This window comes from Panthera leo, chromosome A1 (assembly GCF_018350215.1).
Source record: "Panthera leo isolate Ple1 chromosome A1, P.leo_Ple1_pat1.1, whole genome shotgun sequence".
NCBI lineage: Eukaryota > Metazoa > Chordata > Mammalia > Carnivora > Felidae > Panthera > Panthera leo.
Window position 1 is genome coordinate 11,547,013 of NC_056679.1, and position 24,997 is coordinate 11,572,009.

A 24,997-nucleotide genomic window follows, 5' to 3' on the forward strand; every position below is an offset into this window, starting at 1 on the left:
AAGTTATTTCAATGGACTCTACTGAACTTGCATGCAATTTTAACCATGAATGAACAGATTATTCTTACTTTTTTCCTTTAGTCACTAATAAAGTTCAGAGGCAAAAAGCCCCTGTGTCATCTTAAAAATCTCTCAATCTTCCCATTAATTTACAAAAAGTTCAATTTAAAAAAAAAACAAAAACACTGAAATATTTACAACTGGACAACACTCCCAGATAAAGTCTTCAGTTACTCACCAAAGCAGGTACAATGCTTCTTAATGTGACTGGGTCTAGTTCTAAGGCTAGGAGTCAAACTATAACTGTGTCCATACTAAACAATCTATTTTATTCATACTTAAGACAGCTTACTGACATTAATGGGCTCTACACTGGGAAGTATATTATAGTATGTGATTACTGCAGTCATCACACCTGGAACATGACACGGTTATCCAGAAAACAAAATTTGTTAGGAAAAAGTAGAAGATTATTTCTAATCTAAATCACTAAAATAAACTACTATTAAATGTATTGAGAAGTCAAAACTTTCCAATAGACACAGCCCTAGCTTGAGGTTCTTTTTTCAAAAAGTTATTTGGGTTACTCTTTCCCTTTGTTTCTGTGTGTACAGTGATAATGTACTAAGAATTTCCAAAGGAGATATATTAAAAATTCAGCTTACAAATGTATATTCTATTACAAAAATTATGCCCTTTACTACAGCCTAAATAAAGATACTGAGGTAAATGACAGCCATTCTATTACAAGTTTTTGCAAAAATCATAATTATAAACTTCTCAAGGCTTGCTCCGCAATTTATAAAACATGCAAAAAATGAAAATTTTTTAGACTCAGGACACTTAGCAGTTTGAATCAGCTGAACTGATTTAAATGTTTCTTTGCAATGTAAAAAAAAGGAATCAAAAGACACAGGAGAAAATCAAGAGTTACTCCTCTTTGAAGACCTACCTATTTCAACAAACTTAATAGTACTTTTTACCATTCTAAGGCTATTTTAAGGAAAAATCTGATATACAAACAAGAAGACCAATTAGTTTAACAGTAACCTTAATTTTAACAATAAAATAAAATAAAAATTGGCATGCCAATTTTAATCAGTAAAGAGAAAGAAAACCATTACCAAAGAAGATATTCATTAATCCCTTAATATAATCCCATCTTTCTCTGTAAATTCACAAGAATTACAGCTAACAATTTTAGTGAAAAAAAAAATTTTATTTATATATTATAACCTATAAAATTGATCTTCAAAAACCAGTAACTCAACCTGCGTTTTCCTGCTACCACCAAATACTTATTCTGACTGATCATTGTAACAAAAGTAAACAATACTTTGTCATGATTCTAGATTAAGGTGTTACTCTATTTATATGGGTTGCAAATGTTAAAAACATACACACACAAATCTTCAGCCCTAATAATGAATTCTCAGTTACTGCACTCATGTTAGAATACTACATAAAACTTCAATGAAGACAACAAAACCATCCAGTCAAGGCACTAATGTATTAACAACATTTCTTCAACATTTTCTGAAGAGAACACCAGCAATTTTCTTTATAAATACTTAAAAAAAACTAGACTCAGAAAATCAGATATTTCTGCAATAACAAAAACTAGAATTTGGTCAAAACAAGTATCTCATGTCCTTTGAAATCATGAATTCTTTCAAATCTTACCTATACATAAAACTAGAAAATTCCACAATCTATATTAATTAGACAAGAAATCAGCAAACTTCAAATACTTAAATCCACCCTGTTGCTCCAACAGAACACAACCCAATCTTTTGTAAACAATCTTACTTTAAAACAGATATAAAATATTAAAAAGTTAACATTTCTTTTGAAAACGTGAACATGGAAAATAAAGATTACCTACCTAAAAAGCAGTACCAGAATTTCGACTAAATTACCACATAAGTATTTTTGTTAGCAGGATTATGACATATAGAAAATTACAAATCTGCTTATTAAAAGGAAAAGTATTTTTACACCAAGCCTATCAAAAAACAAAGCTGCATTCTGTGTAACTAAATGTATTTCACCTTATTTAAATATGAGGACCAATGCCTCCTTTATTCTTTGGGATAGAGACCTACTACTCATAGCATAGCAACTGGGGGGTATTCCATTAAGAATATAACTGAATTAAAAAAAAAAAAAAAGAATATCTGAATAGAAGAGAAATTTTGATGAAAATATTTAATCAGTAAATTTCATATTTTTATAGATTTTTAACATCAAAGCAATGACTTCTAATAGTGACTATGGTATCTTTTATTGCATATTCATAGCTCGTTCTGTTATTGTTCAAATAATAAAAAAAATTCGCCAGAATGCTAAGGGGGGAACTACTGATTTAATATGTTTGGTGGAACTATTAAATTAATTTTGTCTTTAAAAAAAAAAAAAACTTCAAAGTCTTTCAGAATTTAATTCTCCTGCCTCAATAAGGATCTATGATTTAAAAAATCAGCAATGATTAATGATCTCTACCTGATTATTTAAGTACTCAGAAGTACCAAAAGATGAAATTGATCCATTATAAAATCTGGAAATTTATTTCAGGCTACTAACATGAACATACTTCCTTATAACATTAATCCTTCAAAGGCAATTCTCTAATTCCTTGAAAATGTGCTTAACAGATATTAAGCATCTATTAATCAAAATCTATAGATTCACAGCACTATTCCTCTCAACAGTTTTATAAAGACAGAAGGAAAGGAACACATAGTATATATATCTAACAGATTTTTCATCTGTCCCAAATTAAATTCTTCTGTACTCTTCTCAAAATGTGCTAACTTACATGATAAATAAAATAATGGGAAACGCAAGCCCAAATACTAAGAAGTGTTACCCTTAAATAAAAAAAAAATACGTGAAAATACTGGATGAAGAAAATGTGTATATATATAAATATATATACATTTACACACAAAACATGGGTTAGCATATTCCTACTATATCACATTTAGTTAAGATGAACAAATACATACAAACACACGTGTTAAACAAAATAGAGCAAGATAATATTCAAATGTAACCAGCACTGAATAGTACAAATAAATAGAAATCATATTCTTATCTCACAAAAGGCAATGTAAAACAGACCTTGTTGAGAGTGCTATATTTAGTTTTGTGCCTTGCACTTAGTATTACTTAAAAAGTAATATATAGACATGGGATAACATTTAAAGTAAAGTTGAAAAGAACAGCAAATGGTTTTAAACAACATATAAAGGCAGATTATTAGGTTCAGGATGGGCTGGTTTAGGAGTCAGTTAATGGACCATGTAAAACATTTGAAGGATCAAAACATTATTTTTTAAAAAGCATGTAATTAGCTGGGGTTTTTTCCTAAAAAAAGAGCAAATCAAAGATTAGGATGAATTACAAAATCTCTGAAATGAATTCCATCTCAGGTTTTAAATTTTAAGTGACAGAACACAATCTAACAAAGAAAACTCTCCAGTGAGACATACAGTTGGCCTACAGAAAAATTAAAACCAGAAGAATAAAATATCCTACAGGACAAATCTTCTTACAATTAATGCTAAGGACCTGTCCAAAAAATTTTAATATTAGAATTATACTGTGTTAAATTAGAGAAAAATGAATTATCATCAGAATAACCTGAAGAGCTTTTTCTAAATATACAGTGATTTCCCTATTTATCCACTCCAGAATTGGGGAGTGTGAAGGGGCAGGGCAATGGTTTGAGAAGAGTGATGAATATGTATATGATATATTATGAATATGTATATTGTGGAGAAAACCACCCAGGTGGTTGACATACCTACTGCTATATAGTATTTAATGGAGAATTTAAGCAATATGCTCTAATTAGCTTATAAATATTTTTGTCACACAGACGAATCTGCAGAAACATAATTTTACCTGTGTACTGAATAGGAGAATCAACTGAGGTGCCTATAAAAAGTTAGTATTTCTTACATATTTAAATGTAGGAAAGGTAGTTAAGGAAAATTACTAGCATTTTATGCAAAGTTAGATTTAGATATGAGCTATAAAACTGTTCAACATTATCTACAAAATAGGTAAAATTAGTTTAAAATTCAGTTGTAGAAAAACCATTCTAGGTCCTACCCACACTACTCAGATATTTTCATAATAACCAAGGGAATTACAACAAAAAAACTATAAAAACATTTAAAAAACCATTTTATATAATTTTTATTTACACTTTAGGATTTAAACAACTTGCTGGGAACATCCCTTGTGGGACAACGTAGTCTTTTTTTATTTGAAACTATTTAAACTTCAACATAGGCTCACTAATTTTTTTCAAGGGCAAGCAACAAATGTGTTAGCTGAAAATAGCCAACTTAATGATTATTTGTAACACAGACTTGATTAGGTGAGCCTAGAGATCCTCCCCACCTCTGTCTCCCCTGTGAAGGAGGAGGTCTTTGTGTGCTTTTGTGTGGCGGTTCCACTGAATTCATTACAATAGAGATGGACATTTCGTATTCGTAACGATCCAGCATCTGAGCAATCTTCTTTCGAGATACACCATGTTTATTCCTCCTACCAAAAAAGAAAAGGATTCAATTCTTTAGGGTAACAAAGTATAGATTCTAAATTATATTTTACAAATAAACACTAAAAGATATACCTCATTCACACACATTTTGGACAAAAAAAATTTATACTGGCTCTCAAAAATTTTAACAATATTTTAAAAATACTGAAAGACACCATAAATCACAACAAAATGTTAAAAGATAGTATCTTCTTCACACGGAACTAACTACCAATTTGCTGAACCATGGAGTTAATCTCCCCCCTGGCTTCTAATAATAAATCAAAGATTATAAGACAGTGTTTTGGGAATTATAGAGGAATTGAGTGGACCTCTAGGACTTACAAAAGTCTTATGAATATTTATCACTTTTTAAGTTATTTTAGGACACTTCCTACTGTATTTTTATAATTTATTATCAACACGAAATTATCATTAGAGATAAAACAACTTGGACGTATTTTACAAAACAAAATGTTGAGTGACAGAAATTAGACACAATGAATATACATTGTATTTTATTTATATAAAATTTGAAAAAAGCATTAAACCATGGTGTTAGGCAAAAGGTGTTTTAGAAAAAAGATGCATTAAAAAAAAAAAAAGAAAACAGTAAGATGCATTAAAGAAAGGGAAGTAATTACCAGGAAAATTGTTACTAGGAAAAGGAATTGGAAGAACTTTTGAGGTGTTAATAATATTCTTTTTTTTTTTTTTTTTAATTTTTTTTTCAACGTTTTTTATTTATTTTTGGGACAGAGAGAGACAGAGCATGAACGGGGGAGGGGCAGAGAGAGAGGGAGACACAGAATCGGAAACAGGCTCCAGGCTCCGAGCCATCAGCCCAGAGCCTGACGCGGGGCTCGAACTCACAGACCGCGAGATCGTGACCTGGCTGAAGTCGGACGCTTAACCGACTGCGCCACCCAGGCGCCCCAATAATATTCTTATAATGTGGGTAAGGTTAAATGAATATTTACCTTACAGGAAATTTGTTAAGTTGTATATTTACATTTTACATAATTTTGTGAGTTTAATTACAACAACAAAAAGTGGTTTAAAAATTACTCTTGACCCTCAAAAAACTTTTAACATTTTACCCTTGTAGTTTTCTGTAACTTGACTTGGATATGGCAAAACACACAAGAACATATTTTACATTTAAGGTTATAGTTCTAGATTTACTAATGTTAATTAATTTTTCCCAGAAAAAGGGACACAAAGGAAATGTTTATGCTTTAAAACTATTGCTATTATGGTCAAGATGAGAAGAGAAAGCAAAAAGGACTAGAAGACCAAAAAAAAAGGGCCAGAGGGGAAGGATGAGGTTGAAATGGCAAGATATAACTAAATCCACAAGATGTCAGAATTGGTAATTCAATCAACTTACCAAAAAAAATCTGTCTATACTAGACATCAATTAAGCTCACTTTATTTTATAAAGTCAATTATATTAAGAATTCTAATAAATTTCAACAGTCCTCAAATGTTAATGAAGCCTAACTGTATTTGTATTTCATCAATTCTTTTACTCTGCATAACCCAAACAGCTTTGGCTTTTAAACTTGTCTCTTCTACTTGAGGTGAAATACACACAGAGAAGCAAGCAAACAATACTGAATATTAATAAATCTATCAGTTTTATCTACATATGATCACAGTATGCAAATCAGAAAGGGAAAAGGGGTAACCAAATGAATAAAAGGTAAGGGGAAAAGAAATTAGTTGAAGATCATACACAGAATAATAGTGTTAAGCTGGAAGAGGGCAAGCTGAGGTGGGGAAAAAAATACTGTTTTTTTAAAAAAAGGAAGCGATGGCTGCACAACTCTGTGAATATACAGTTGACCCTTGAACAACACAGGTTTGAATTGTGCAGATCCACGTACATATGGCTTTTCAGTAAATACAGTGCAGTACTGTAAGTGTACTTTCTCTTCCTTATGACTTTCTTAATAACACTTTTCTCTAATATATATAACATACAAAATAGGTGTTAATTAGGTGTTTATGTTACCAGTAAGGCAGCAGGCTATAAGTAGTTTGGGGGGGGGGGGGGGATCAAAAGTCATTATCAAAAATGGAATCAAACTTCCATTATCTGTGGATTTTCAACTATACCAGGGGTCAGCACCTCTATCCCTTTCATTGTTCAAGAGTCCACTGCACTGAGAACCATGAATTGTACACTTTTAATATGTAAATTGTAAGGTATGTGAATTATATTTCGAAGTTGTTACCAAAAGCAGGGAGAGGAAATAAAAAACAAAGAAAGAAAAAGAGTCATAGGAAAACCAGTGACATGAGGGGAGAGAGATCAAGGTAAACACAAATGGAAGGCCAGGGTTGAAATCCACAATCCCTCACCACAAATTTTGAAACTGACAATGCTCTGAAAACTCAGTCTTATGTTGACTCAGATGGCAGCAAAATCTAATCAAACCTGTACTCATCTGGCAGTACAACAAACATTAGATTATGCAGAACCTTTCTTATCTAATTACAGAACTAGTCATGATTTGCCACAGAAAAATTAAGATCTGTGATTATGACATGCTGCCCCAAACTCTGCTCAGCGTATGATGATTGCATATACGCACTATATCACCTTTCTTGAAAAAACAAACAAAAATAACCCAAACCCGAATTCTAAAACATACTGATTACAAGGATCTTGGTTATGGGATTATGAATCTGTAGTAGTAAAGATGAAAAAGAGAGAGCAAGCCGAAAACCCCAGGTAAAAAGGTGATGGGAGCTAAAATGGGAAGAGAAGTCTGAAGGGTATTGCAGATAAGTGGCACTAAACACCAGAGGAAAAGTTCTAACTTTTTCTTGAAAGTATTCTGGATCTCCACTAGCATTCAATAAACTATGAAACAGTGGTAGGAATTCACATAAGAAAAAGTAACACACTTAACAAGGAAAATTTAATAAAATCTACCAAGGGAAGGTGCCCCAAGAAGCCTTGAAGTCAATGCTTCTCTTAACAGAAAGTGAGTAGTCCCTATTCACAAGCAGCAAACATAAGACAAGCAAAAGCTAGTGAAGCAATTGTGTAAAGAAGAAAGAAAAAAAGAGAAAGATTCAAAAAATGTTTTCAAAGATAAGGATTCAAAAACAATTCGAGTGCCTTACTTTTCTAATTCTTCAGGATCAAATTTCCACCAAGTTTCAGGTTCATGAAACTCTACTCTGTATCCTTTTCCTATGGCCTACACAAAGGAAAGGAAGAAAACAAAAACCCAGAGAATACTTCTTAAAGTAAAAAAGAAGGCAGATAATTAGGAGTTTCATTTAGACAATACTTCTAAATTTGCTCTACCAAGAAAAATTCTACTTTTAAATAACATGCTCTATAAATATACTAAGACAACTTAACTGGACAATTTCAAATTACTATCCTCAAGTCCAGGCAAAACTAACAAGATGAACATATTTCTTTATAAGTACTATTCCCAGGTTTTAAAAACTAAGTAAATGAATACACCTCTTTATAAAATAGGGACAAATGTGTATATAATACATATCAAAGCAACCAAAATTTCAGAATATGAAAAAACTGACAGGATAAAATATTAAAATTCTCTCATATCTTATATTTACCATTTCCACATATGGTTTCATTTCCCAAGCTTGTGTATTAGTGTTGTCTATTATAACTGGAGATCTCCCTTGATTGATAGCTTGTTTTGCTGAAATAAAAAATAAATTTAAAAAACAAAAACAAAAACCAGAGAACTATTAGGTTAAAATATACAAAATAAAATGTAAACGTTCACATTAAGAAATTTTCTATATCTCTGTACTTAAAACTAAAATTATGCAACCTCTTGAGTCAGTGCCATGAAAAAAAAGGACTCCACATTTATTAAAAGGGAATTAAGAGACATAACCACGGACAATGTGTATTCTCTAGACCGGATACTGGTTTTGACAAACTAACGGTAAAGAACATTTGGGGGAAACATTTTGTTGAACTTACAGCTAAGGAAGCCTTCAGTCTAGAGCTTTCATTTAGAGGAAACACTGAATACAGTCTGACTATGAAAAGAGGTGAACATTTACTGACATGGCAAGATGAAAACTGGTAACTAAAAATGGCAAATTATAACATAATATGTAAGTATGACTTTATTTTGGTCAAAATACAGAGATCCAGGGAGAGTTACTAAATATCAAAAGTGGGCATCTGAGGGTAACGGGAATATAAGCAATCTATGCTTATCTTTATCTATATTTCCCAATGTTCTATAATTACAAATAATGCCTTTGAAATAAGAAACTTAGGGTTTTGGTTTTTTTTTTTTAAAGAATGCTATGGATATATTATTACTTGCCAGCAAAACTTTATATACCAAGTAGCTAAATACCAGTTAACTGACTTTGTAAATATTTCTTAGGACTAGAATTCTCGAATTAGGAGCTGAGATCACATGGAACTTTTCTAAACTACATCTCCCTATCCCTTTGCCATCTCTTCCCCATGGGGTAAGAATCACAGCCACAGTGAGCCACTGTTAATGACAAGAGTGTGCATACCCCAAGTGTAAACAGACAAGAAACGTAATTAAGAACCTACAATAAAATTTAAAAGGCTGAGGCGAAAGGCAATGCTATGGAAGTTTTGTTGGTGCTTAGAATTCAAAACATTAAGTTCTACATAATGAAAACATTTATACAGATGTCTAAGGACAAACAATTCCAAAGGTTAAGTAGTAATGACTGTCGTGGAATACATATTTGGAAAGAAGATGTCTCTAACTAACAAAAGAAATTTTGAATTTGGGTCATAAATAGCCTACCAAAATGCTATCATCTCCCATTGCTCTATCCCGAATCATAAACAGTGATCAAATCTTTCATTAAAAAAAAAAACTTACTAAACTAATTATCTTAAATGTCTAATAGTTAGGCTATCACCTCCAAGGAGTTACATTCCAGAAGAGGAGCTTAATAACCAAATTAAATCTCTGGTTTCAAGAATGGGAAGATTATCCTCTTTCAATGAAAAGGCATCATGTAATACAACATTTCAGTACACTCCAGGAAAAAACAGTTCCTAAGTAAACAATGTTTGAATACCCAAATAATGAGAGTCATAAACAAAATAACCACCATATTTTAAGAAACAGTAATGACACCTTGGAGAGGTTTTTAATTTACAGACAATCTAACATGAATTTAGAGTCTTCTAATAACACACACATGAAGCAGACAGATATTCCCAGAATGGTACCTGGCATTTAAAAGTATTCAATAAGGGGGTGCCTGGGTGGCTCAGTCGGTTAAGGGTCTGACTCTTGACTTCAGCTCAGGTCATGATTTCATGGTTCGTGGACTTGGGCCCCACACTGGGCTCTGTGCTACAGTGCTACAGCATAGAGCCTGCTTGGGATTCTCTCTCCTTCTCTCTCTGCCCCTCCCACCTCTCTTTCTCTCTCAAAATAAATAAACATTAAAAGAAAAAAGTATTCAATAGGGGTGCCTGGGTGGCTCAGTCAGTTAAGCCTTCGGCTCAGGCCATGATCTCATGAGCCCCGCATGAGCCCCGCATCAGGCTCTCTGTGCACAGCCTGCTTCAGATTTTCTGTCTCTCTCTCTGCCCCTTCCCCATACATGCACAGGCTCTCAGTCAGTGTTCTTACTCCTTGCTAGGTGCCTGGAGCCTGCTTGTGATTCATTCTCTCTCTCTCTCTCTCTCTCTCTCACACACACACACACACAAAATAAACTTAAAAAAATAAAAATATTCAATAAACATCTGTTAAAAAGAGAAATTTAGTCCTAAGTTAAGTCATGACTGTTAGTTATCATTACCTTGAAAACATGTTATACTGATAATAAAACCAGCACTTTAAGCACTATTCTTTGTTCAGCAAGTATAACTCACATGACATAAACATTTTAATGTAATATTCTAGACCAGCACTGCAAAGAGAAAAAAATGTTCCACACAAATTTCACAGTCCACCAAAGGTATACTGGCTTCATTAAGGAAAATGTTTCAGTAAGGAAACAATTCACTATTGGATAAAACCATTAGATATAAGGTTGATGGAGAACTTGATAATGGAGTAGGCTGCCCCTTTGAAGCTACTAATCAATCTTAGCATCACTAAAATTGGGACAACTAGACATATGGTTACATACATACATACATACATACATAAACCTAACAAATCCTCCTGTCTAGAACTAACCTCTATTTAAATACAGGAGAAAGAACAGGTTAAATAGTTACCACAAGGAAGCAGACAACTACAAAATATGGGACATTCTGTAGGACAAATAACCAAGTTCTACAACAAATTAATGTTACGAAGACAAAAAGAAGGTATGAAAGAGGATACAGATTAACGTAATTAAATGAAACATAAAACCAAATGTACTGCGAGGAACTAGCTTGTACCCTGATTCAAAGAGAACAACCGTAAAGAAATACTTACAACAACAGGGAAAATTTCATTACAGGGTGAGTATGTCAAGAAATTGTTTTTTTAAGTGTGATGATGGCATTGCAATTAAGATGCCATTAAGAAAAAGTTAATTTGAAGTGCATAAAATATGATGTCTGCAATGTACTTTAAAAACCTTAGCAAATAAAAGTTGGGGGGGGGGGTGGTAAAACAAAAAGGATAAAGCCAATAAAGGCAAAATCTCAATAACTAATAATAATTCCGAGTGATGGATGTATGGTGTTCATTGTAATCTCTCTACTCTAGGTTTAAATTTTTCATAATAAAAAACAATTTGTGGGGCACCTGGGTGCTCAACCAGTTGAGTGTCGGACCCTTGATTTCGGCTCAGGTCATGAACTCATGGTTCATGAGATGGAACTCTGCATCAGGCTCCATGCTGACAGTGTGGAGCCTGCTTGGGATTTTCTCTCTCTTTCTCTCTCTCCCCCTCCCTCTCCTGCTCACTCTCTCTAAATAAACTTAAAAAAAAATAAAAATAGAAACAATGTTGAATCATCAATGCATTCTTCATCTTTTTAAAAAGAAATTAACTTATAATGTAAGCCCTTACTAGTTCTAGATCAAAAGTTTTCAATCTTGACTGCAACATCAGAATATCTGGATAACTTTCTAGTTATCTGGTATCTAGCATCTGGATACCAGTGCTCAGATCCACTCCAGGCCAACTAAACCACAATCTGTGGAGCTAACATTAACTCATAAGTTGTTTTTTTTTAAGTCCCTAGGAGGGGTGCCTGGGTGGCTCAGTCAGTTAAGCTTCTGACTCTTGATTTTGGCTCAGGTTCATGGGATCAAGCCCCTCTACGAGCTCTGTACAGACAGTGCAAAGCCTGCTTGGGATTCTCTCTCTCCCTCTCCGTCTGCCCATCCTCTCCCCCAGCTCACATGTGCACGCACATTCCCTCTCTCTCTCAAGATAAACTTTACAAATAAAAATATGTGTGCCTATGTTATGAACCACCAATCTAGAAAGAGAAAAAACTGACTGGTGTGCTTCTAAAAAATGTATTAAGTAGATTTTTTTTTTGTAGAATAATGTCAATGTGAAAAACTTTTAATATTCAAAGGTATTATATGAAGACAACATTACTATTATTCATAGAAAAATACTTTTTGGGAATATACAACAGTTTCAGGAGTTCTTTGAAATTTATTCCTTAGGTATAAAATAAAGGTTATCAAAATAACCCGCATCTCTATTTTGCCAGCCTATACTGGTACACTATTTACAGTTTACAAAATATACCTTTCTAAATTCTCTCATTTCATAACAACCTTGATCAAGTAAGGCAAATATAACTATCATTGCCTCTAACAGATGAAAAAATTGGGTCTCAAAGCTATTTAATGGCTTGCCAAAGTCATTCTGCTGGTAAAAGTCAAGTTGAGAATAAAAACTTAGTCTTCTCCTAGTCAAATATTCCATCCCAAAGACGTGGCCCAAAACAAACCTCTGTTCTGGTTCCAGTCATGGGCATCACCAAGTTGATTAACATTATACCTGTACCCATCTTGATGGTGAAAATAGTCATCAGTGCTGAACACAATGCCATCACGACTCTGACCAAGCAGAATTCTGTTAATAAAAGAAATCATAAGGTGCCATTTATAAAATTTATAACCATCAAAAATAAGCCACACAGGAATGAATCTCTGGTACTTACCTGTAAATATATAGCAAACATAATAGCACGGGAGCAGATTTCAGATTTCAAACATCACTTCACACTTAAATCTATACAATTACAACCAGTAACGTTTGTAGGTGGCATTTGTATCACCACTTTTAAAAACATTCTTCAACCAATCCCCAAATTATGTTAACTATTATCCATGTTTTAACTTGAGTGTGAACTTGTATTTATAGTTTCTAAAATTGCCTAAATTTAGTGCAACAAGTAACCTAAAAGGCAAATAAGCCTAAGCAATTCATCTGGGGAAAACTTTATTTGACCTAAGATAGCCTTGATAAACTCATTTCCACAAGGCACAAATACATACGACCTAAAAGTGGAAGTCAGAAATAGCTTGAGGCTTAAGGTTGTGAAATAACATGTAATCCTCCAAAGTATAATCAAACTTTAAATCTGCTAAGAGATTAAATTACTAAATGAAGTCAATTACTAAGCACTAAATAAAAAACACACTCTTCAAATAAGTCAATGATAATCAAACTTTGTTCTCACAATATGATACTACCTTAAATTTCTAGGCACAGTGAGATTAACTAGTGTTCAGATTGTCAGAGAATTCCCCAAACCAGTGACTCATGAATTAAACTGGGGCGGGGGGTGCTGAGAAAAGGTAAAAAACAGTGAATATAATTTGGATCCAACAATAATAGAAGTTTTTTTTTTGTTGTTTCTCTCCTCCCTCTCAGCCATTAGGCAAGTGGATATCATTTTATAATTTTTTCTGGAAGAGAGTGGAAAGTGGTGGAAGGGATTGAAAATAAGAGTATTGTCATGGGATGATTCAAGAACACATACCTCCAAATCAAAGGAATAGGAAGGACTCCAACTATTAAGACAAACCTATCCCTCCTTTCCTCAGCTTATTGTAAACCTGTAAATAGGCATACCTCAGAGATATTGCAGGTTCAGTTCTACACCACAATAAAGGGAGTCAAATTAATTTTTTGGTTTCCCAGGGCATGTAAAAGTTATTACTAAAAAAACAATACATATATATATATATATATATATATATATATATATATACACACACACACACACACACCTGAATTCAAAAATATTTTATTGCTAAAAAATGCTAACCATCATCTGAGCTTTCAGTGAGTCGTAATCTTTTTTGCTGGTGGAGGGTCTTGCCTCAATCTTGATAGCTGCTACTGATCAGGATGGTGGTGGCTGAAGGCTGGGTGGCTGTGGCAATTCTCTAAAACTGGACAATTTTGTATTGTATCAACTCTTCCTTTTGTAAACAATTTCTCTGTAACGTGATGCTGTTTGATAGCATTTTACTCACAAAAGAACTTCTGTGAAAATCAGATTTAATCCACTCAAAACCTGCCACTGCTTTAACAATTAAGTTTATGGAATATTCTAAATCTTTTGTTGTTATTTCAACAATGTTCACAGCATCTTCACTAATGGACTTCATCTTAACAAACCACTTTCTTTGCTGTCCATAATAAGAAACACCTCATCTGTTAAAGTTTTATCATGAGATTGCAGCAATTCAATTACATCTTCAGGCTCCACTTCTAATTCTAATTCTCTTGCTCTTTCTACCACATCTGCAGTTGACTTCTCCACTGAAGTCTTAAATCCATCAAAGTTATCCATGAGGGTTGGAATCAACTTCCAAATTCCTCTTCATATAGATATTTTGACCCCATTAATCATGAATATTCTTAAGGGCATCTAGAATGGTGAATCCTTTCCAGGAGGTTTTCAATTTACTTTCAACTTACTTTGATCAAAGAATCACTATTTTTGGCAACTACAGCCTTACGAGATGTATTTCTTAATAATAAGACTTGAAAGTCAAAATTACTCCTTGATTCACGGGCTGAAGGATGAATGTTGTGGTAGCAGGCATGAAAACAACATTAATCCTGTTCTACATCTCCACCAAAGCTCTTGGGTAACCAGGTATACAGTCAGTGAGCAGTAATAATTTCAAAAGAATCTTTTTTTCTGAGCCATAGATCTCAACAGTGGGCTTCTAATATTCAGTAAACCATGTTGTAAACAAACGTGCTGTCATCCATGCTGTCTGCTCAGGCAGAGTGCATTTAGCATAATTTTTAAGGGCTCTAGGATTTTGAGAATAGTAAATGACTATTGCCTTCAACCCAGTCACCAGCTGTGTTAGCCCTTAACAAGAAAGAGTCGGCCTGTCTTTTGAAGCTAAGGCACTGACTTCTCCTCTCTAGCTATGAAAATCCTAGACGGCAACTTATTCCAGTAAAAGAATGTTTGTCTACACTGAAAATCTGTCATTTAGTGTAGCCACCCACCTTCATTAATTATCTTAGCTAGATTTTCATTAATTGGCTACATCTTGCTGCAGCTTCTACACCAGCACTTCCGCTTCACCTTGTACTTTTATGTTATGGAGACAGCTTCTTTCCTTAAACTTCATGAACCAACCTCTGCTAGCTTCACACTTTTGTGTAGCTTCCTCACCTCTCTTGGCCTTCACAGAACTGCAGAGTGAGGACTCTGGATTAGGTTTTGGCTTAAGAGAATGTTGTGGCTGGTTGGATCTATTATCCATACTACTCCAACTTTCTCCACACTAGCAAGGCTATTTTTGCTTTATCATCATTTGTGTGCTCAGTGGAGTAGCACTTTTAATTTCCTTCAAGAACCTTTCCTTTGCAGTCACAATTTGGCTGCCTGTTTGGCTCAAGAGGCCTGGCTTTTGGCCCATCTTGACTTTTGGCATGCCTTCCTCACTAAGCATAATCACTTCCAGCTTATGATTTTAAGTAAGACGTGCAACTCTCCCTTTCGGAACACTTAGAGACCACTGTAGGGTAACTCACTGGCCTAATTTCAATATTGTTGTGTCTCAGGGAATAAGTAGGCCTGAAAATAGGGAGACAGATGGGGAACAAAAGGCCGGTGGAGCAGTCAGAATACAATGTTTATCAATTAAGTTTCCTATCTTATACGGGCACAGTTCGTGGCACCCCAAAACAATTATAATAGTAACATATGAGTTGCCTGGGTGGCTCAGTCAATTAAGCATCTGACTTCGGCTCAGGTCATGATCTCACGGCTCATGAGCCGGAGCCCTGCATCTGGTTTTGTGCTGACGGCTCAGAGCCTGGAGCCTGCTTCCGAGTCTGTCTCTCCCTCTCTCACTCTGCCCCTCCCCCACTCACACTCTGTGTGTGTCTCTCTCTCCTTCAAAATTAAACATAAAAAAATTTTTTTAATAGTAACATCAAAGATGACTAATCACAGATTACCATAACAAATATACTAAAAATAAAAAAGTTTGAAATATTCTTAGAATTGCTAAGTGACATAAGGACATTCAGTGAACAAATGCTTTTGGAAGAATGGAGCAAAAGACTTTCTTGACACAGGGTTACTGCAAACCTTTAATTTGTAAAAAGCGCAGTATCTATGAAGCACAATAAAACAAGGTATGCTTGTACATTTTATAATAAAAATAAAAGTGCAGATATAAAAATAAAAAAATTTAAACACGCATTTCCAATTATAGAAACTATAGTTCGAATTACTTCAAACAAAGCAAATGAAATTAAATGGTTAGTTATTTGCGAGGCTGCAGTTGGATTTCTTTTTTAAGTCGCCATGATTTTTCCAAAATATACTATCTAACATAATTGGCATCTTATTTGTTTATACAGACAACCCAGAATATAAAAATGCTACAATATTAGCATTCCAAACCAAAGCTCAATCATCTAAAAATAATTTTGACCATAATCAGCCTTATCATATCAAATTATTTTCAACAGTATCAGAAAACTGATACCACCTTTCTTAGACATCCTGTTTCATTGTTTTCCATTCTTTTATTAGCACTGATTTTTCAGATATTAATAATACCATACGACAAACGTATAATAGCTTTTGTACCCAAGAAATGTTTTAACCACAAAAAAAGGTAGGTGGCGGGGTGTGGAGAGGGGAGGAGATAGCAAATCAACTTACACCATTAAACCAAGTAAACATCAAACATGAATAAACCTCTATGAAGAACATCTTAAATATATAAATCATAATTACAGCAAATAATTTTAGCTTGGAGAGAGACTTTTTCCTCCCAGACTGTTCATGCAGCTTTTAAAAATTCCCTGAATTACCTCAAACTGTGAAGCTTTATTTTGGGGACTTATATAAAAAATTACCTGTAATCTATTTGGATATATTTGATGCCATATCAACCATCTGAACCAAAAATAAGTTACTTAAAAATATTAACATTTTCAAAATTCTTATGGTCAGATTCCATTAGAACTTTCACACATTAAGTAAGGTGTTAAAATGAATCCTCCAAATGTCAAAACTTAGAACTCTGAAAAATCAAGTATCTAATAAAAAAAAAAAATCAGGTATGAACTCACTGGCTACTTGATTTGTATTTTCCAGAATATCTATCTTTTTGAAAACTTACTATATGACAAGCATTTTATGTATATCTATGACCCCATTTAACTCTCCTGACAACTTTGCCAATTTGATATTAAACAAATCCAGAAAAAAAAAATGACTTCAGAAATCAGGCTCCTGGAGTTACATAGCAGTGTCAGAGACAAAACCAATGGCTTACAATGAGGCCTGCTTCCTGGTATTCGCCCCCTCCTATAATCCCTTCCCCTTTAGTGTGGGTGGGAGTCAGTGACTACAGCTTCTAACACAATATGGCAAGGTTGATGTAATGTCCCTTCTGAGATTAGATTATAGAAAAAAGTGACTTATGTTTTAGGCTCAAAGCTGGCTCCCCTTCTCTTATCCGAGCTGTGAATGGAGAGCAGCCCAAGGAGAAAAGAACCAAGGGAGGTCTCCAGCCTATAGCCAGCAACTAAATGAAGCCTTCAACCCAACAGCTAATAAGGAACTAAGCCTTGTCAACAACCTCAGTAGAGATGTTCCAAGCAGATCCACCCCAACCTTCAGATCAGAACAGAACCCTAGCCAACACTTTAATCAATAGCATTGTTAAAGACCTTGGACCCAGAGGCACCCAGATAACTGCACCCAGACTCCTGTCCTTCAGAAACTGTGAGATGATAAATGTTTGTTGCTTTAACTGTTTTTAATAAGGTAATTTGTTACACAGCCACAGAAAACTAGCAGTCTGTGCTTATAATTCTTCACTTAAGTAAGGAACAAGTGAATCCCGTTCCTTAACTGTTTTGGGAACCCTAATGGCCTATTATGAGTTAATTTTCATAATTTATTTTTAAATTTTCTAATAACTATACATTATTTTCTCTAATAATCCATGTGCATTTACGACCAGAAGTGATTTTTCCAAAAAAAATCTGAGTAGAACTGACATTTCATGAATGCTTTATCTCCTTATTTACTGAGTGGCCCTGCATACCCTTATCCCCAAACCACTTCACTGGGGCACTTCACTCTCTAAATACTCTTTCAATTAAGAATAGGTATCTACTAGGGGCACCTGGGTAGCTCAGTCGGTTAGGTGTCCGACTTCCGCTCAGGTCATGATCTCACGGTTTGTGAGTTCAAGCCCCGCGTGGGGCTCTGTGCTGACAGCTCGGAGCCTGGAGCCTGCTTCGGATTCTGTGTCTCCTCTCTCTGCCCTGCTCACGCTCCCTCTCTCCCTCAAAAATAAACATCAAAAAAATTTTTTTTCTTTAAAAAAAACCAGATACCTACATAAGGAAAGGTCAATCTTTTCCTCTGGAATTTAAACTGAGATCTCCTCCAAAAGCAGGGAGGAAGAAAAAAAAAAATCTCTTCCCATTTCTCTTTAAACTGCAATTTCTTGGGGGCACCTGGGTGGCTCACCTGGTTAAGCTTAAGCGTCGGACTCTTAATTTCATCTCAGGTAATGAGCTCACAGTTCCCATAGGACTGAGTCCCGCATTGGGCTCCATGCTGACAGCAGGGAGCCTGCTAGGGATTCATTCTCTTCCTCTCTCCCTCTCTCTCTCTCTCTCTCTCTCTCTCTCTCTCTCTCTCTCTCTCTCTGCCATTCCCCCACTCACCCACACTCTCTCTCTCTCAAAATAAATTAAAAAACTTAAAAAAAAAAAACAACCCTACAATTCCTTATGGCTGCTATAACAAATTACCACAAACTTGGTGGCTTAAAACAGCATGTATTATATTATAGTTCTGAAGGTCAAAAGCCTGAATTCAGCTCCACTGTGCTAAAATCAAAATGTGGGTAGGCTGGCATCCCTCCTGGAGACTCCTTAGGAGAATCTGTATCCTCGCCAAATTTTCCAGCTTCTAAAGGCCACCTCCATATGGTCCCTTCCTCCATCTTCAAAACCAGCAGTGTAACATCATCTTTCCTCCTCTCTGAAAGTGCTTCAGTATTTATCTCTTATCAACTCCCAACATTTTGCTAATATAATAATGAAATTAGTTGCCCATTTCTGAAAATACATTCGCTATCATTAGTGAAACCAGTAGAGTAGAAGAAATGCATATTACCTAAAATATCTTAGGTTCAACTTTCCTCCCTTGTATGAACAGGGTCTATAGTCCACACCCCTAGGAATGACACCCAAAGCTTGATCCCTAAATGGTCCTGTGTCCAATCCCTGACTCCAGAGGATTCTGTTTGGCTGATGCCAATTACAATGGTAACAAATTCCACATCTAGAAATTGTTGAATTCTGCCTGAAATAAACCTTTAATCAAAGCACCGTAAGTTTTCCTAAAAGGACAAAGAGCTAGCACTTCCACGTACCTACAAAGGGGTATGAACTGTTTTGCACTAGCTTATTCATAAATATTTAAATCTGTAATTGTGCTAGAACTTAATCTAAAACTTATTTCATTAAAATCTGTTAGCAAAGTTGTGGGTAAACAATTAAATAAAAAATTTGGTAAAGACAAATACTGCATGAGTTCAGAAGGATAACTGAGGGCTGAGATGAAAAACCAAAACCTCAAAAGGCAGAGGCATTCAAAAGAACCTTTGAATAAGTACTGACAACAATGAATGGACAGGTATTCTGTCTCCTACTATAGAGGGCAGGTGCTAATCCAACTATAGAAGGACATGAAGATGGGAGAGGTGGGCAAGGACTAAATGAAGAAGAAGGGGACTTGAATACCTTTCTTTCTTCAAAGCCCATTTTGGGGGCACCTAGGTGGCTCAGTCAGTTAAGCATCTGACTTCAGCTCTGGTCATGATCTTGTGGTTCTGTGCATGAGTTCAAGTCCTGCACTGGGCTCTCTGCAGTCAGCACAGAGCCCACTTTGGATCCTCTGTCCCCTTTTCTCTCTGCCCCTCTCCCACTCACTCACTCTGTCTCTCTCTCAAAAATAAATAAAAACATTAAAAAAAAAAAAAAAAGTGGTGACCTAGGGGCTCCTGGGTGTCTCAGTCGGTTAAGTGTCCCATTCAGCTCAGGTCACGATCTCGCAGTTTGTGAGTTCAAACCCCGCATCGGGCTCGGTGCTGACAGCTCAGAGCCCCGAGCCTGCTTCAGATTCTGTGTCTCCCTCTCTGTCTCTGCCCCTCCCCTGCTTGTGCTCTCTCTCTCTCTCAAAATAAATAAAAACATTAAATTAAAAAAATTAAAAGAAAATAAGTAAATAAACACACATTTATATAAAAAAAAGAAAGGTGGTGACCTAAACAGATACGCTTGCTTCTTTTAAATAAGCTTTTTAAAGTCAGGAGTCAGGTATCGGGCCCTGCATGCAATAGATATTAAAGTGAAGGAGCAGAGAAGAAACACGCTATCATTTATATCTATAGTTTGATCTTGTCCCAGGTTTTGTAACTTCTCCTAAGCCCTTTAACCTGAACCTATTCTCTTAAGCCTCTGCTCCTTCTATGAAATGAAAATAACACAACCAATCTTACAAGATTTTTATATGTGAAAGTACTCTGTAAATTGTAAATCATGACACAAATGGTAGTTACTACTATAACATCCACTCCTATACACCTAATTCCTCAAATATGCATATTATATATAATCACCTCTATCATTTCCAACTATAATTATTCCTCCTTGAAATTCTATCACATACCTTATTCACCTTCGGTTTCAACATACTCCAATGTTATCTCAAATCTCATCTTTCTTTCTTCAATTTATTCTATACCCACGCATAGTCAGGTGACCCTAGCTAGGAGATCCCTTCATACAATTTCCAAATTGCAACTGTTTCTTTCTTCTGGTCTTATATTCTAAATCTAGGAGACTGCCCATGTTCGTGAGACTTCACCCTTAATTTCTGTACTTTCTAAAGAGTTGAAATCTCATCTTCTCTACAAAATCTTCATTAAAATAAAAGGAATAGAAATGCAAAGACCTAAATTTAAATTCATTTACAAAGATCACAGCTTACGATCTAGCTTAAAATAAATGTCTGTACCATAAGTTTAATCTTTAATTTCTTGCTTCTGAAGAAACTTCTATTCAGACTGTTTTGCAAGAAAATACAAAACATTTATATAATGGTTCTTTGGACTTCTTTATCCTCACCACCAAGACATCAAGTTTTCTTTTTCTCCTTACCTAGCATACATCTTGAATCATCCTACAAAAACTGCAAAGAATTTGTATTGCTTTTCTTTGTGTTATTTTTCACAACTGCTTTCATTTCACAAATGAAATCAAGTGCATCAATATTCTTTTTTTAAAAATGTAAACAAAAACAAGAATTTGAAACATTTTGTCATTCAATAATATATCACCAGCTGTAACTCCATTTTACTCAGGTACTGCTCACCTCAGACTCCTTAAACGTAAAGAAATCAAAAGGTTCCCTCTGTCAATCAACGGTATGAACACAGCACAGTGCTTAAAACACACCCACACCTTCTTTCCTTGGGTTATCTCATTTACTTCTCACAATTATTTCAGGAAAATAAGTATTACTCATTCTATTAACAAATAGCAAAACTTGTCCAAGGCCATAAAGTTTGAAAAAATGAAATCAAAAGCCTGAGTCCAGCTCTTCTTGAATCTGACTTAAAAAGGGAAGGCTAATACAGTTCTCAAATAGCATTTACTTACATCACTGTCATAATTATACAATGGTGTATCTATTTTTAAAACCCTCAGCAGAATCTTTACATGCCAATTCTCCTTTACTCCATCAGGAAACATCCTTTTAAATATTTACACCATCAGATACCATTCTCAAGTGTAACAAATTAAAATTTTTCTGCTAGAAACATGAAAGCATTTGTCATTGATTACAACTATCATCTATGATTTTTAAGTAACGAATTACCAAGTATTTACTTGGTATCCTTTACTCACCGAGACAACGTTGTTTTCCCAGAACCAGGCAACCCTCTTAAAAGAATAAGTAGTTTCTGCAATTTATTTAACTTTTCCTCTTGAAACTGCTGGTTCATAAGCCTGTGTGTTCCATGATGGTTGTCCATAGAAGTATCTTTCCAACATCCTTCACTGGTTTCATAGAAACCATTACTCACATATCCATCCTGCACACTGTAGCCATTTGTAGAGGAATGATCTCTACTGGTGTTCTCACTACAATCAATATAGTCATTGTTCTGATCAAAAGTCAAACAGTTCCAGTTAACGTGACAACCATTTACATAATACCCATTTTGAAACTGAGAACCATCTTGGGCATGGAAAATATTTGATGGTGGATTTGGTGGAGCATCGAATCTTTGAATATTTAAATGATAGTTAAAACTGGGAAGAGGAGGACCGGGGGGTACTATAAAAGAATGTACTGACTGCCATTCAGGCCTGAAGGAAGTAAACGCATCATCACAAAATGCAGGTATTACTTGTCCATTACAAGGATATTTGCCTGGCTCGTTTCCCACGTGCTGTGGATAACCACAATGTGACTGAAGAACATTACTAATATCTCTTTTCTTTCCTTCTTCAGATTTTAACAGATCATTATCATGGCCCTGATGACAGGCAGTAACTTGTTCCTCAGAGGGTTCAGGTTCTTTCCAACTTCCTTCCAAATCATCTTTTTCATTTTCAAGCTCTTCAATTTCCTTGTAAAACTGGAATAATTCATTGTCAAGCTCTGATTCTTTGGAGTTAAATTTCTGTTTCGTTTCTCGTCCTTTGTCAGCTATACCATTGATAGTGCCTGACTGATTCCTCCCTTCATTACATTTCCTCTTCTCAGGCGGTTTGTAAATGGGTCCTATAAATGCTTTACTTGTGCTATATATCTCATCATCTGTGGATACCAATGGAGGACCTGTATCCTGTAAAATCTGTGCATCAATGGATTCGATAACATCTGGTCTATTATTACCAGGCACCTCATCACGCACAGGTTTCGGCGAGTCTGTAGCTTTGATTTTGTCCTCCTGAGGATAACTATGTCCTCTGACATCAACAACCGTCACAGGAACCCAATCATTCCCAGTTTTCTCTTGGATTCTGTGAAAATCAGCACTACCATGGTGGGAAAAAACATAAGCCTCTTCAGCTGACTTCAATTTTTTATAGCATGGTTCACTTGTTAGTTCTTCACCATGATCCAAGGATTTTGCTTCAATTTCACCATAAGGCATCTGGGGAACAAATAAATCACATAATTATTAGCTAATATTTTAAAAATCTAAACAAAAGTTTTTCAGAAACACGAAAACAGAAAAGACATTTGAATGTGTGATATACACAATTAATGGTAACATTTTCCCAAAATACAAAACTTACAAAGTTGTCATTTTATAACTACTTACTATTTAAGTATTGTTATAATGATTTGGGGGGGGGGTAAGTCTCACTGAAGGTAAGTAAGTTATCTTTTTTTTAAAAAAAAGGTATATCTCACCTTTAATGGAAATGATGCATTTCTGAACTTAAAGAACTTAAGTTTGGAAAATTAAATCAGTAATATATATTTGATGATATACACAACTGTGTACTAAGATGGAGAGTAAATCTGCCAGCCAAACTGACACATTTCCAAAATGGTGTGATAAATGGCATTTTAAACCCTTACTGTTTAAAATCACTACATCTTTGGGAGTAAATGGATCCAGCTCTCAAACCTCAGCGTCTCCTTAGCAATCAAATGTTAGGTTACCTGAAACGCCAGACTTTACAGACCCTATTCCTGTTAGTGTAAAAGTGGTTTCCAACCGGCTGTACTGCATTAATTTAAAAGAAAAATAAATAAACAAACAAACTTCAGTTGCACTAAGAGTGACTCAAACATGTCACATTACGTTTAGGAATCTGGCAACTCCCCAAATCAAAGCGCTGATCTTTTCCACATGCTTGGTCAATCTCAAAGATAAATTCTGCTTCCCCTGAAATTACTTAGGGACCCTCAAAAGTGCGATCCCAAAGCCCGTTTTACATACTTCTTCATTCTGCCCTCTCTCTGGTGTTCCTCTAACAGAGAGGAAAAGGGGCAAAAAAGACGAACTAAACGATACAGGTAGGCCTACAGAGACTGAAGATGATACAACTGCAAAGAACGCCGTCCTTTTGGAAACGGCCCCCCTTCCAAGCGCCTCCGGCCATCTCTCCGCTTCTCATTTCCTCATTCGAAATATCATAAAAGTCTCAAAGAACAACAAGCGGTTGCATTAACACGGCGTGGCCTATACACAACCTGAGTCCCATGGCCTCCTGACCTCTAAAGAGGGCAGCCCGGGCAAAAGTGCGTCAGCCGGGGTCTTTGTCCCAATGGAGGCTGCTCGGGTTGTCAGAAATTCAAGGGATCTCCGAGACTCAAAGGTGCACTCCGGGATAATCAAAAGGGTCCAGCCAAGAGCAGACGAGAGCCCCCCCCCCCCCCCCAAAAAAAAAGACAAACGTCACCGTCACTACCCCACCCTTACTTAAAATGGGGTGTTTACTCACCTTACACTACAGCTCTGCATTGACTTTTACCTCCCAATAAAATCCTCGTCTACAAAGACACGAACATCTGAAAAGGTAAAAGCAACGCGCAAACACCGCCCCAAAGCAGAGAGGAACTAAACCCCAAGCCCTCAGCATCTGGGCAAGCTGCACCGCCGTACGCAAGATGGCGGCCACCGCGCTGTTGCCCCGGCAGGAATTACGGATTTGCGCTCGGCATTGTGGGAACTGAAGTCCAGCGTTCGCACCGGGCCTGGTAAACTCGGCGCTCGGAGACTTGGTCTCCCAGAATTCATTGCGTGAGAGACACACTAGCTGTGACAAACGTAAACCCTAACTAGTTCCCAGATCTGGAGCGGGGAAGTGATTTAGACCTGTCAACTTGGGCTGAAAACGGCAGTGACCCTACTCTGGGATTCATCCGTAAAGGAAAAGAGAACGTGAGTGCCTGGCATCCCA

At 35.6% G+C, this 24,997-nt stretch overlaps 1 protein-coding gene across 14 annotated transcripts in view; it reads right to left on the reverse strand.

Moving 5' to 3' along the window:
- The window catches only part of LOC122225967 (NEDD4-binding protein 2-like 2), a 106,088-nt gene extending 81,368 nt beyond the window's left edge, over positions 1–24,720 (reverse strand). For 12 of the 14 annotated variants that reach the window (XR_006205462.1, XR_006205466.1, XR_006205487.1 and 9 more), the window contains exons 1-6: positions 24,539–24,720; positions 21,977–23,235; positions 12,489–12,613; positions 8,162–8,250; positions 7,694–7,770; positions 4,414–4,560 (exon numbers count right to left, since the gene is read on the reverse strand). Coding sequence is in view for 9 of the 14 variants with exons in the window: in XM_042948714.1 (XP_042804648.1) it covers positions 4,414–4,560; positions 7,694–7,770; positions 8,162–8,250; positions 12,489–12,613; positions 21,977–23,235 (1,697 nt within the window). In the remaining 5 variants the exon portion in view is untranslated. Of the gene's footprint in view, positions 1–4,413; positions 4,561–7,693; positions 7,771–8,161; positions 8,251–12,488; positions 12,614–21,976; positions 23,236–24,538 lie in introns of those variants that run through there. The other 2 variants (XM_042949450.1, XR_006205503.1) reach the window with 2 other exon arrangements.
- Positions 24,721–24,997: the final 277 nt, after the last annotated feature.